The 14603-nt window shown below is 48.1% G+C and overlaps 1 protein-coding gene across 2 annotated transcripts in view; it reads right to left on the bottom strand.

Annotated features, from left to right (window-relative positions):
• LOC146207727 (brefeldin A-inhibited guanine nucleotide-exchange protein 3) overlaps positions 1-14603 on the bottom strand; it is a 102439-nt gene that overhangs the window by 47308 nt on the left and 40528 nt on the right. For both annotated transcript variants that reach the window (XM_084590042.1, XM_084590051.1), the window contains 2 exons: positions 14356-14526; positions 14146-14269 (listed from right to left, as the gene is read on the bottom strand). In XM_084590042.1, the coding sequence (XP_084446168.1) occupies positions 14146-14269; positions 14356-14526 (295 nt within the window). The remainder of the gene's footprint in view (positions 1-14145; positions 14270-14355; positions 14527-14603) is intronic.

Genomic DNA, 14603 nt, shown 5'->3' with positions numbered 1-14603 from the left:
CACTTGCACCGGCAAAAAAAAATAAATAAATAAAAAAGGCTGCGTAAGTGAGCGACATACGTCGATGAATTCAGCGCGCAGTTTAGGCTGAACGATGGTATAAGCCAGTTTGTGCGTGATTCGGTATTCTAATATAAAACCTGGTGCAACGTAACTCGTGAAGATGCGTAATTGACACAGCCTCTAGCTTGCTAGGCAAAACCTAGCAGAGCGAATTGTACGGGCACGAACGAAAGAAAAAAAAAAATGACAGAGCCGTGCGCCCACGTCAGCCCATACTTTCTCGCTTCGTGTGTTTCTGTAATACTCGAATTTCAAAGCTTCCATCAGGTCATGTTTCTAGGCCACACCAATAAGTTCAGTCGCTCCAGGAAGCGCGAACGCTGCCACGTATTTAAAATATATATATATATATATATATATATATATATATATATATATATATATATATATATATATATATAGGGGACACTCAAGTTCCGCCTTCAAGGATATGACGTGACCGCGTTATTAAGGCTTGTATCTGTGGCTCCCCTTGCGGTTCATCGTTCGTGATTCTGCTAGCTTAATTATTATTCTCTTAATGTGTGCCTCTAATATTTCGCATATTCTTATTAGGATACAGTCCTAAAGTACAACGTTGTGCAGCTACTGGATGTGGGCGACAACCCGACATAGATATAAAGCAAACCGCACTTTAACCGAGCCATACGAGCGTGCCTGCGTGACATAAGAGTAGCATGCCTAGCTCTGCATCTAAGAGCCCTGGATGGATGATTCCTACGCCTCCCTCTAACCTCGAGTGAGTATCTCGAGTTGGCAGAGCCACCAAACTTTGTGACAGCATCTGGTATCGTTCGAAGAATCGGTGCTCGGCCATCTCACCTGACAAATAAACCCGCCAGAGCCATGCTTGTGACATTTTTCTCACACTCCGAGAAAGCTGGACTATATGCATAACGGGGCCTTTAACGTTGTCGTGTTGAGTTTTAGTTTACCGTGATCGGCGATCCGCTACCGTGATTCGCCACCGCGCGTTCCACTGCGCATGCCCAGACCCCCTTGACACCGATAGATGGCGCCACATACTGGATGTCGGAAGCTGGGCGCCGCGGCACATGTAGGCTCTCTAGATGTCGGCACATAGACCTACCGCGCCAATCAGCTTGTGCGCCTCGCCCACGCGCGGTAGAGGGTCACGGTGGTGGATCGCGGATCACGGTAAGCTAAATCTCTCTACTGGCACAGTCTACCTTAAAGGAAGCGCGGTAACTATCTATGCAGCGTTCGTCAGAACAAGTGAATCCTAGTCATGCATCTCACTGACCTTTCTTTTCAGGTTCTACATGTATAATAAAGGCCCGCGGTATATAGTAAAGGCATAGTGGCAAGGACTTGCAAAACTACTTTCAGGTTATGACCGAGCGGCGATGCTAAGATGGCGACGAACAAGATCCAGTAACGTTCATGCTCGCATGCCTAATAAAGAGTGACATGGCCTCACTCGAAGTAGCAACAAAAGCAGAAGCACCGATGTTTTGGTGCACATTTTCTTCTCCCGTTGCTTTTCTTGAGTTTTAGTTCCCGTTTACAACAGTGCGCTGATCTCGTTTGTAATATAAACTGCCGCCATCAAAACAACCCATTTCGACACAGTCTAAAAAAAAAAAAAGTGCTACTCTCTCGCCCTGCAAAGGCGTGCAGGTTAATGTCTACACAATGCAAGCATTGGTAATTGCTGTGACTGGACCCTTCTACCCACCTTTGAAGGAAGCCTTGGATAAGCAGCGATCTTTTTTAACTGATGCCTGCTAATGGCCAGATCACGTATTCCATCAAAGCCTCGTATACACTTAGTAATTCACAGAGCATAACACGCGTCCTTCAATTAAAGACTTTAAACCGAAACAAGCAAACAAACGAAAATTATCCAAGGGGGGAAAAAAAAGTGGTGGCAAGTAAGAAAAAAAAAATCGGCGGAAGACCAAGAGGAGGTCGAATTTATTCTATTCGGGACCCAGTTAAAGACGAGTCACGCGAGCCATCGACTTCGTGTACGCACCCACGCATTCATTCACACGCACGCACACCAGAGAGGGCAGCCAAGAACCAACCAGCGCGGTGGCTCCTTCCCTCAGAGTAATTAATCGTCTCGAAGCAGCGCGGGGCGATGTCAAGACCGTCTTTTCTCTCGTTTCTCTTCTAACTCTGAGCGGGCAATCTAGCCATTACTGATTAGCATTCGGAGAAAACATTCGAGCGACCCGACGCGGACAGACAGCGCCGAAACCGCTCGCCCATGCCGGTCGGGTCCAAGATAAACAGGGCAGCAGCAGTCTCCATATAAGGGGGCAACGCAAGGCGACAACGCAGAAACCGAGCAGAATAACTAACCATTTCTCCTGTTTTGATTTTCTCTTCTTCTCAGCCAAGGCTATCAGTGGGCCTCTTCGTTCGTTACGTCTTCCCTCGGGTCGGCTTCCTCGATATTGCGGACAGAGAAGGTCGGGTCCGCGAGGGGCGAAGGTGATGGGGCGACACCGGATGCGGAAGTTTGCAATAAGAGAAAAGGAGCGAGAGCGGAAGTGGAATGGCTAACAATAAAATAGGAAGTGGAGTTTCCAATAAGAGCGGTAGAGAGAAGATGAGAGGCCGAAACCACGAGGAAAGGCAACGGCCGCAGTGGAAAACGAAAGCAGGATTTAATAAATAAAAAGCAGAATTAGCCTGGAAGGGGGAGGGGAAGGCGGAAACGGGAGAGAGCGGACGGTTTTCCTCGCCACTGTCGAAGGGAATCGCAAAGGAAGAGGAGAAGGGAATCAATCCATCTCCCCTCGTATCCTCGTGAAGGGAAGCAGGAGAGAGAGAGGCGGCCGAGATAAAAATTTAATTACGCGCGTCATCCTTCTCGCGCGTCCCTCGACGAGCCAATCTCGCGAAGTTAGAGAAAACGAAGATCGGCGAAGACAAACTTGAAAGGGGACGACGGCGAACTGCGTCACGTGTTCCGAATACGCGCGTGCAGGACAAGCGAGAGTATTGAAGTGCTCGTAGTAAATAGCGAGGAGAGATAAATTAGAACGAGAAGTAATTTACTGATAAAAAAATATATATAGGAAAGAAAAACGATTCAATGACTGCGGACTCACTACGATTAAAAGGACAGCTGTAGGTGCCCAACCAACAGTGTGCAATTGCAGAAGAACGGAAGCCGACAAATACTTGCATGTGCAGCTTAACGATCCGAACCGACGCGCAACAGCTAAGGCTTAAAACTCGCATACCAATGCTAAAAAAAACATGGTTGATTTCACGAGGTATGATACGTGAGGCGCATTTTGATGGTACCCAAGCGCAAGTAGCCGGAATTGTTTCTTTCTTTACTAGTCAACAGATACTCAACAGTGCCCTTAGACTGCCGAAAGACGGAAGAAAAGATTGAAATCAACAAAAGTATAGAGCGTTGAGATACGCTATTTAAGCAGCAGAATAAACACAGGTTTTTACTGAAAGGCTACTTCTCAGCAAAGCAGCCAGCGCGAGAGACCGAAGGTACCGCTTAATACGGGTTCTGGCGCATGCTGACCAAAAGAACGGCTTCTCCCGTGCACAGAAAGCCACCAAACATCTCCCGCACCTGACGCGGAATTCAGTTCTGAAACAGACCTTCGACATGCAGAAATTTTGGTGACGATGGCGACGGATTTCAGTGGCGTAAGACCATATTTGGCTGAAGAACGTCACTGGATAGAGACGATTAAAAAAAAAAAAAAGTAGGTCAACGATTGATTTGCCAAGCATTTAGCCTCAGAGAAGCCGAACACGAGGTCAGTGCGCCCGAGAACACTGCTAGTGGCTGTCCGCCGGCTCCGGGATTCAAAACTCGCACCTCTAGACATTTTGAACTTCGCGCCTATTACAGAGCGCGAAGAATGCGTTTGAAGACAAAGTTACCGAAAGGTCGAGCTGATCGTACTCAGATAACCCAATTGGTGCTATACCAGCTGACATAAATGACGTGCGCCTCAGGTGACTGCACCACGCACTCAAGAGTTTAAGCAAAGCTAAAAGAATAAGGGGTAGACGTCCGACTACTGTGCCGGAGTACCCGGATTCGATCCCGACCGCCGGCGGCTGCGTTTCGATGGAGGCGAAACTTCGCGTCCGTGTGCTGTGCGATGTCGGTGCACGTTAAAGATCCCCAGGTGGTCGAAATTACTCCGGAGCCCTCCACTACGGCTCCTCTTTCTCTCTTTCCACTTTCACTCCCACTTTCCTCCCTTCCCTTACGGCGCGATTCAGGTGTCCACAGAAGAAGTGTGACAAATACTGCGTCTTTCCTTTCCTGTGAACCAATTAAAAAATAAAAAATAAGGTACAGCAGCCCTCTACCACCAAAGATCGCCGAAAGGGATAGAAAATGAAAAAAAAAAAATGCTCATGCAGCCGAGAATGCGAGCGCGCGCAGATACGCCGTCTTAATTCAAATTACAGGCGACGACTTTCCCCCCTTTCCCCGCGGGGTCGAATGCAGGATGTGATGATCCAGTGTGGTCAAATTTCCGATCCCAAAAGTAAAAACAACAAAGCAATAAATGGAGGGGAGACGACGGGAACATAATGAAAAAGACACCGCACACCGGGACTGTCGGAAAGCATAGGGGGCGATAAAAGAGCTTGAAAAATGATCGGCAGTAATGGGATTCCGTGGGAACCGCGGGAGGAGACGTCTACAGGCGAATCGGGAGAAACCAAAGGGTACCGAAAGGTAGAGAGAATGTTTAAAGAAGCTGAAAGCAAGGGCCCGGAAAGAAGGCTGTCTCTGTGAGATTAAAGAAAAATCCCGAGAAGGAGAAGGTAACACGGAGACAGGCTGAAAATAAAGCGATGAAGATAGCCTATAGAGTTCTTGACTGCTGCGCTTTATCTGTGGACATGTAGTGCAGTCCATAAGCCAAGCAGTTCCAGCCCAACTTCTCGGGTATCCGACGAATCGGATTTAGAGCTGTATATCCGATGAAACAAGCTTTGCGGGTCAACCGGTGAGATCCGCTTCTAGGTCACTACAGAAGCGCTTCTAAGTCGAAGATAACGGTTTGCTTGACTCTTTGTTTGTTACTGTGTCAGTTGGAAATAGAAGGGCCGATGCTACGTGGCAGGATTCTTGTTTTGGAAACGTAAGCATCAGTGCGAGCCAATAAAAGTGACGCATACGAGCACACGATCGACTGACCTAAAAGCCGGCAGGACTCATCTGCGTGCCCCACAATATTTATTTATTTTTTGCAATGGGGCTAACAAGAGAGGTGAATTATATTAAAAGGTCGCGGGTTCGATCCAGGCTCGCGGCTGCCGTATTCCAATTCAGGCGAAATACAAAAACGCTCCTGTGGAATGCGTCGCCAACGTACGTTATTGAACCCCAGGTGGTATAAATTTATCGAGCTTTCAACTTCAGCCAAGATGTCGAACCAATATTTTGTCGGGTTCGGCTCAGGTTCAGGTTCACGCCTCTTGGGTTCGGGTTCTGTTTCGGCTCCGGACACACGTTTCGTTCCTGTTCGAACCGGTTCGACACTGTCCGAACCGGTTCAATACATTCGAACGGGTTCAGAAAAAAATAATAAATAAAAAATCCTTTGAGACTGTTTTCTCTCCTGTTCCGTTACGATGGACTAGCATGGCCGTAAAGACGCTCGATACGCCCCCTCGATCAATTTCTGGTGGTGTAAATGTCTTAAATCCCGGTAATTTAACCGAGCCGCTAGCCTCCTGCAAAGCTATAATGTCCGGCTTACTATCTAGATTTTGTATGTGCAACTGCAGGTTCCCCCGCTTGCGACGGAAGCCCCTGCAGTTCCACTGCCAAACCTCAATTTGCTGGCGAGGGGCCATGGTGAGGCACTAGGTTCACTAACATCGGCTCCTGGCCGACTACGGGAGGCAATCTAGCTTCTAGCATAGCATTTAGGTGTTTAAACATACCCATTACTTGGGTCTGGAAACCCCTTAAGTCATTGGTGAAGGCGTCAAGACGCTCCTCAATCTTGCCTAGTCTGGCTTCGATCTTGTCGACCCGACCTTCCAACCTATCCTGTCTTTCTTCCAGTTTTCCTACTCTCTCTGCAAGGGTAAGCATGTCCCTCCTAAGACTAGTGACTTTAACTACTGGCTGCGGCGTGTCCGCCGCCGAAGTTTCTGCTATTCTCTTCGCATGAGCTCCCTCATCTGCCGGCGGCGGCCTTTTGACCGTCCCCCGATTCTCCACTTCCATAGCTGTACAGTTATCGTCCACGCTAGAAGCGTTCGCCTGCGCCGCTTTCTGTGGGGCGTCCACGCTAGAAGCGTTCGCCTGCGCCGCTTTTTGTGGGGCCTGGGCCAGCGGCGTCTGTACCCTTTCTACTCTGCCGGTTTTAAGCGCGCGTTCCATCTCTGCCATCCTAGCTTCCATCTTTTTGATAGTTTCGGCTTGCTGCAACACCTGCCTTTGTAGCTCCTTCTCTCGAGCAGTCTCATTTTGGGAGCCCGCGTTTGGCCAGCTCACCTTTTTCCTTGTGGCACTGGGACTTCTTCCATGACCGGAACCTTGCCCTCCTCCTTTGCCAGGCTCGGGTCCGGGCAGTGACGGGAAGGAAGCTGACCGGTCCCTTCTCTTGCTATCGCCTCTCGCACCGCTAGATGACCGCTTCCTGGGCCTCGAACGCCGCTCTTCCTTGCCAGTTTGGCTCTTGTCCTTGTTGCTGTGCTGCGAACGCCGCTCTTCCTTGCCAGTTTGGCTCTTGTCCTCGTTGCTGTGCTGCAGACCCGTCGGCTGCTGACGGGCTAGACGAAACTTGCAGTTGCGGCTTCCCGTGCTGTGCGCCCCATGGCACACGATGCAGTCCGGCGTGCAGGTCAGCGACTCTCCGTCCGGTGGTGCAGGATGTTCCTTCCCGCAACGGCGACACAAATTAGTCTTCGGACGATAGCAAACGTCCGCCCGATGTCCCACTCGTCTGCAGTTATAGCAGGTCTCGACTAACTCTCTATACGGGATCACAGCGTACAGACAGTTCCAATAAATAACTTGCCGGGGAACGCGCTTCCCGCCGAAAGTGATCTGAATCGCCTTTGACTTGCCCAAAGGTCTGGCATCCAAAATGTCCATGTCTTCGTTCTTCTTCAAGAATCCTGCGCGAACTTCTGCCAATGGGCATCCGTTGTACGCATTGTAAATTACTCCGCGCACAGAGTTCTCCGGCGCCGCCACGTACGCCGAAACCTCAAGGTCACGACCGCCCAGCTTGAGCGTCTTTACATTCGCATATGCCCCACTACGATTCATACACGGCGTGCTCACCGTCATCGTGTTGTTTGTCTCATTGACCCGCACCAGGTCTTCTTCCACCGCAGTCGCGTTCGTCAGCTCTGCTGCCGCTCTCAAGGCACATCCGAGCTCCCTCGGCGTCACTATACTCAAGTCCCAATTCTTGGGCCGGCACACAACCTTGAAATCCTTGGCTGGCATCTTCAGAAACGGTCCCCGTTTCTTCCACACCGGCGCTTTCCCCCGCTTGACTTGGGCTGCTCCGTGCGTCTGGCGCCCGTCGCTGCCCGCCTGTTTCTCGGTAGGCCTACTCTCGGAGTGATCCCCGTACACAGACTTCTTGAATCGATCTTGCGCCTTCAAAACCCAGGTCCATTCTCCCGCCTCGAACTCTTCGGGCGATATAGATTCTCCCTCAACGGAGTACTCCATTGTATTCAGCCTCGCAAAGGCCCACAACCACAAGTCACAGCCCCGGAGCCCGGTGCCGCAGGCGTCGGCTCGGCCTAATGATTTCATTTCAAACTTGAGCGGAGGATTTACCCACCCCCGGACAAGCAATTGGTGAAGGCGCAGGAATGCGTCTGGCGACGATTGCAGACTAGATGTTTCTTAAACCCATACGTGTTGAGCAAAATCTACCCGGACATTCAGCCGGAGTGCAAATGGTGTCAGGAATTGGCAACCTATGACCACATATTATGGAGCTGTAGCATAGCACCGCCACCGGCGGATATTATGCGTGATCCTTCCCTCGAGCAGTGGGAGGCCGTGTTGGCCAGCTCAGACCCGGTCGTCCAGACCAGGGCCGTGGAGTGGGCCACCCAGGTCGCCGTCAGCCATGGGTTGATGGCCATCTAACACGGAACCATCCATACATGCTCTCTGACGAAAATAAAGTTTTTCCATCCATCCATCCATCTCCTGTTCCGTTCTATAATAGTAGTCAATTGTTTTTGTTATGAGATGTTGCGACAGGGTCCACCAATTGATTGCACAGACCACCGCAAAATGTTTACAATGAGCGACCGACGATTGGAGCTGGGTGGGAAATAAATAATTTTGAAATATTTTCATTGTTACATAACTTGTAAAGCTATATAGATTCAAGAAATGTATCCTGCTACACTTGTCAGGTGCTTAAAATTTCACATCTGCGTTTTTCTCTTTCATTTCAGCTTGATCCAATAGTATTAAATAATGGACCGTTTCCCATGAAAATTTTTCGATTAATGCAAGAAAGGCATTACACAAATAAATGGTACTAGTACTGGACATTGGATCACGACCAGCGCAAACCGTACGGTAAGGATTTTTGTTGTTGTTGTTCGGATGTGCTTTCCGAGCAGGAAACATGGTCGCTGTTTATCGCGAGCGTGACTTCTATTTGAATATTAAATAGGCTTATACTCCAAGAAACTCAGTGAACAGTTTCGAAAATTTATAAACATGCGAAGCTCTAAATTAAAAAGTTAGAGGGGTTGAACGCTGCTGAACCAAACATGGAGTGAAAGCTACGGCTGCGGGCGACCGAGCGTTGCATCGAACACAACCAGCGTTCCTTTGAACGCATCAAAGTTCACCGGCATTCTAAGCAGAATCCACTTTTATGCCGTGAGCATGCGATGATAGCAGACGCTTTCCTGCACCACTTGGTCAGCTGTCCGCGGCGAAGGGACTTTACAACAACCCTTCTCTCAGCGCCGTTGTTGTTGTTGGGGCTGTAGGAAGAAGGAAAAGAAAATGCAAGAGCGTGCTACTGGCTCTGTAGCTGAGTCACCTCCGCTGCCTCGTGCAGACAGATGAGAAAGTAGAGAAGGAAGAAAAGGAAGAGGGAGAGAAAGACGCGCGCCGCAACAACAGCCGTCGTCCACCACCGAAGCGGGGAAGGGTGCAATGACGGCCCACAACATAAAAATTCGGTGGCAGGCCAGCCCCCACCGCAAGCGGCGGTGACCCACCTGTCCCAGCCCCATCTTCGCGCCAGCGCGTGCATCTACTGACGTGCCCCTAACTTCCTCCTCCTCCTCTGTAGCGAGTGCAGCCAATGGCGGAACAGGCGGCACACCTGTGGCGAAAACCGGTCTTGGCGCATGCGCATTGCCGCTCTTTTTCAGGCCCCGCGAAATGTGGATTTTTATTCAGGTGGCTGTAATTGCCTGGGATTTATTATCAGCGTTTTAACATAATAGTGTGCTCATCGCCAAGAAAAATAAAAACCGTGCTTAAGGCAATGCTAGATTGGTTTTTCCAGAGCGGAATATGTCTTTTTCTGAAGTTCTTAAATGTGAGGAAATGCAACTTTTTTCCCGCGCAAAATCAAACCGGAGCACACGAGACGTAAGCAGGGAGCTCGGTGCAAATAGAATATTCGCTTCGTGTTACAGTAACTGCGGCGCAGGAATCCATAAGTCTATTCCAATGTACTTCACAGCCAGTTTCTTATCCCTTCATCGCTATCAAAAGTAAACACACTCAGTAAGCGTTGACTATTCCTTTGCTAGCACTAAGCGGCGATGGTAAAAAAGTGCGCACGCCATGAAAGGCAGTTTTTGCTGGGTGTTTCGTGGGCGCCTAAATATATAATCAGCGAACGTTGATTTTGAACAAAGGATCTTGTGGACTTCGCGTACTATATTCCGTTTTTTTTTTTTGTTTTTTTTTTTTTTTTTTTTTTTTTTTGCAGAAAAGAACTGCTGAATTTCCTCGCGCTTCACAGCATTAGAGAATGATATTTCTTTCTTTCAAACACTCACATTCATCGGTTGCACCATTACTGCCATTCTCTTTTTTTTTTTTTTTTCCCTTAGGTCCCAGTAGCTGGTTCCTTCGGTCCGTTTGACCCCGTCCCTCACCTTGCTTCTCAAACCTTTTTTTCCCGTCCTGCCTCGTCACCACGTGCAACAGGTTACTCATTATTTATACTTTTTAAGCGGAATTCTAACCGGGCTAGCTGCGGCGCGTTTAGCATAGGCCGCAGTTTGACCTTCAGGCGACCTTCAGCCGCGTGCCCAGCGGCGCGCGGTTTGCACGCCGCCCGCTTCTTTTTCGCAGCTTCGCTTCTAGACACACCTGGCAAACTTCATTCGTATTGCTACATACTGCCGGTCTCCGCAGAGCGCCGCGCGTAACGTCATCATTTAGCTAAGTGCCTCACTGCGCATGTGCGATGCTCTTCCGCTGTTGCGCCGCAGCGGGAGATATAAGCCGTGGAGCAGCCGCTCGCTTGCGAAGGCGTATATATACGCTGAGAATTGCGGCGAGTCTAGTGCTATGCGATGAATGAGGCAACAACGCTTAGTGTGAGAGCTCTCTACGCTTGCCTACAAGCCGAATCTACTCATCCTGCCGACATCGCTCGCCGTGAAGAAGTGGCACGTAGTAAAAATGAAGCTGAGAGAGCGATGGCAACTCCCGAAAAGCGATAAGACAGACTTACAAAGCGCGGACGCAAGACAGAGGAGAAGAATGTGCGACAAGAACAACAGAGAAACGATTTGGTCTCGTCTAGGACTACTACTGTTCTCGCTTCGTATATCCTGGCTTAGCTGGAACGAAAGAAAGAAGATGGTTTGCACGGTATAAAAAAGAAGAACTGAACAAGGGTAAATAGGGTACGCCTCAGGTCGCAGATGAGCCAACGTTTCGACAAGTGGAACGTCGTCTGGGCATGCCCAGACGAAGACAAGTCCACTTGTCGAAACGTTGGCTCTTCAGTTCTTCTTTTTTGTACCTGGCTTAGCTGAGTTAAGCCACTGCCCAATTTTTTCCCCCAATAATCCGCTTGCTTCGAGGTCCCCCTCAGTCTAAGGTATTCGCATCAGCGATCGTGGATAAACCGATTAAAATCATTCTTTTTTTCCAACACCGTAGTAGTAAGGGCTGACATGACAGCTCACCAAATACAGCTTGTGAATTATTACTTCCAACAATTCCACTCAATTCCTTGCCCACCCAGCCTTTACATTTAAACATCGAAGCTTCACTCCTACATAGTTTAACTTCTTAAGGGAAATAAAATGAGCGCATATCACTAGGGACTAAAGAACAAAAAGACAAAGGGGGAAACCGACTCAAGAAATCCAAGAACAGACCAGCAAATTTCTGCCCAAGATGGCCTTCCCACCATCTGCATTGACTTACCATTTTGAAGTCTCGGTCAACGAAATTACACCTGCTGGCGTCACATGCATGCGGTTACTATGCAGGTGCCGGATGACTCATTGCAATGTTATCGAATAACAGGCAAATGAAACTGATTTGCACGACATATTTTGAAGCAGATTCATCATTTTGCTCTCGAGTTGTAGGTGAGTACAACATCTAATTGTTTGTTTATTACTTATCACATTCAATTTTCTAATTACACGCTATTATTTCGCTGCCTAGGAGAGCTCTCGAGTGGGGCAACTTTCTCCATGAGTGGCGCCATTGCGTAGTGCCGCATTCGGGATGAAACCCTAGCCCGATAACGAGATTAATGCGACACACGTGGCAATATATTTCCCTTTGTTCTTTTCATTTTCTTGCAAAAGACAATTTTTCGAATGGTTACATTGTTAGTGTTCTGCAGTGGTGCTTTGGAAATAAGCGAGAAGAGCACTTTACAAGAAACAATAAAAAAAAATAATATGAAGGTAAGTTGGCAACATAGGTGGGTCAGAACAATGGCCCAAAATGGCTTGAAATGGTTCCTCTGATTTGCTTCGGTTGAAGTTCAAGTTCCAAGATAGCGAAAGAATTTGGCTTTGGTTCCCGTTTTCAATTCGGTTTGGGTTCCACACTTTGATTGCCCAGGCTTCCAAAATCTCCTGCATCAACTTGTCCTTATCTTCTTTAAAACTTCAAAGTGCCGGGTGAACAATGCATTAGTCCGCCTTCCGTTTCCTTATTCAAGAAGGAGATGGAACTCCTATGCTTACAGGCAGGGCAGTGAAGCAAGAAGTTAGCTGTAGTTAGATGAAGTAAAGAGAGAAGAAGGTGCGCGGCTGTAAATAATTCAGTTGTCAGTGCAGCATCGTCCATGTGTGTGTGTGTATCTTTCTTCTGTGTATCATTGTCTGTTCAGCTGCATTTTTTACCACGTGTAACCACAGTCTGAGTTCTTCGGAAATGCTGAAATTTTTTGTCGCAAGATAGGCAAAAAACATCGTAATTTCTGAATATTTTGAAAGGAACGATGAAATAGTTCGATGAATCGATATATAGAAGGCAAATTCAAGGCACTCAATGGGTCGATATGACAGAAAATGTAGCATTATACATTCATTTATCTTCCTATAAGTGCTGCTTTTTCTTAGACAATTAATAATGTTTGGCAGTCAACTTGCTCCTCACATAATCGTCGCAGATAGTGTGGAAAAGTACACGCTGAATATATTACAGCTACTAGACGATGCTGCTGTTCTGCTTTACTGCTAACAAAGCAGATATTTTGTAAGATCGGCATACTCAAAAAAGCTTAAAAGAAAAAATAAGCAATCAAGAATTAATTCTAAATAGGGTTTCAAGTCCCCCATTGAACTTCACGAGGCTCCAGGAAAGAGTGCTTCACTGCATAATGACCCTTAGTGAGGGAAAGCTTATGTCAATGACGAAATGAAGGCGTTGCAAACACTATAGCTGCAGCACAAAGAAATTAAAAGTATTTCATTAGACACCACTAAACCCCGTGTATAATACGGACCCGCATATAATACGAGGTGTAATTTTCGAGATAGCAAAAACATAGCAAAAACGAAAAAATAAGTTTTCATACGTGTATCATGCGAGAAAGGAAAGATCAGCAAAAGTATTTATTTGCAATACTTTTTGTGGTCGCCCCGTGAGGTGTATGCGTTTCGCACTTTTGTGTCCAGTGTTATTCTACAACAGGCGTCGAATAGTGCCCCAAACCTTGATGTGTGCCGGTGACGGTTCGCTCCCCTTATCGCCTCGACACGCTTGATCGGAGAATTGTACGCACCGTGAAAAAAAGAGCAGCTCCCAATCACCGCGGCAGTAGACCGCTTCCAGCTAGGACGAGGGACGGCAGCGCACGAGCTGCCGGCCATCATGCGCCACGCTCCCGCCTGTTCGCATCTATCACTGTGTGCAGGCGCGCAGCATGTGCGTCCAGGAAGTGTTCTCAGAATCGGGACTTTGACGATCATCGTCGTCAAGTACATGCATCGTCTGTCGAAACTCCCTTGCTAGAGACATCTTTCTGTAGAAACTCTTCTTCGGTACCTCTAAACGAGTTTGATATCGCGCATTTCTGAAAAGCTCAAAAGACGTGCTCCTTGAGAATAATGATCAACCATCCTCGATTCGGCTGTAGGGCGTGGCCAGCATGGCTGGAAAGGCCCGAAAGACACCCGTGCGAGGCGTGTAAGGCATGCTTCCGGTCGCGTGTGCACCGTGGGCACTGTAATTGTGAGAATTGTGGGGTGAGCGTGGTGAAACCGAAACCATCGAAACAGTCTGCCGACTCTACCGCTAGATAGCGCCTCCTCTCGCCGGATGCCTGATGGTGATAGTGCTAGTTAATAACGAGGCCGGAACAGCGAGTTTAGGTTGAAAATTGTTCAGATACGCATTATAATACGAGATGGAAAACTTACACGAAAAAAATCAGGAAAAAAACCTCGCATTGTAAGCGGATTTTTACGACTTCCTTTTTATTTGAGTACGCGCACACACGGAGGCACAAACAGGTCGTCTGCACATACTAGTACCGAACATGTCTCGCCGTGGCACAAACAATCATCTCCCCAAGTCTGGTCATGACAACTAGATGGCCGTTGCTCAAGCCACAACATAGGGAAAGAAATCCAAAAAAGGGAGGAAACGCTACACACCGGATGCAGGCACATCCTAGCCTTGACACAACCTCCACGGGTTGAGCAATGCACTCAGCCAGCACCAGGAAGAGCTGATGGACCATGAGCGTGAGACCCCGAACTTGGTCAAGTGCACCGGATGCTGCACGCGCAAGAGCAGTTTATCAAAACCGTATTATCACGGCTTGTAGAACCAACATCTAGAATATGGCACTACCATGCACTGACCTGAGAGCTCTGACAGGTATTCCACCACTAGTTCTGTTGCCAGGCCACAGCACTGCTTAAAGTTGTTGGCAAAGCCATCCCATCCGCGGTACGTCTTAGATGCCCGACGAAGCCATCCTTGAAGCATTGGCAGCAGTAGGTGATTCACGGCATACACGCCAAACTCTGGTCCTGCAAGAAGAAAAAAACAACAAAGAAACATGGTTCAGCACATACACCGTTCACATCATTTTTTAAATTTCTTAAGT

The sequence above is a fragment of the Amblyomma maculatum genome, chromosome 1 (assembly GCF_055883805.1).
Source record: "Amblyomma maculatum isolate TAMU_Amacu chromosome 1, ASM5588380v1, whole genome shotgun sequence".
NCBI lineage: Eukaryota > Metazoa > Arthropoda > Arachnida > Ixodida > Ixodidae > Amblyomma > Amblyomma maculatum.
Note: the sequence above shows the minus strand (reverse complement) of the source record. Positions and strands in the feature narration are given on the sequence as shown.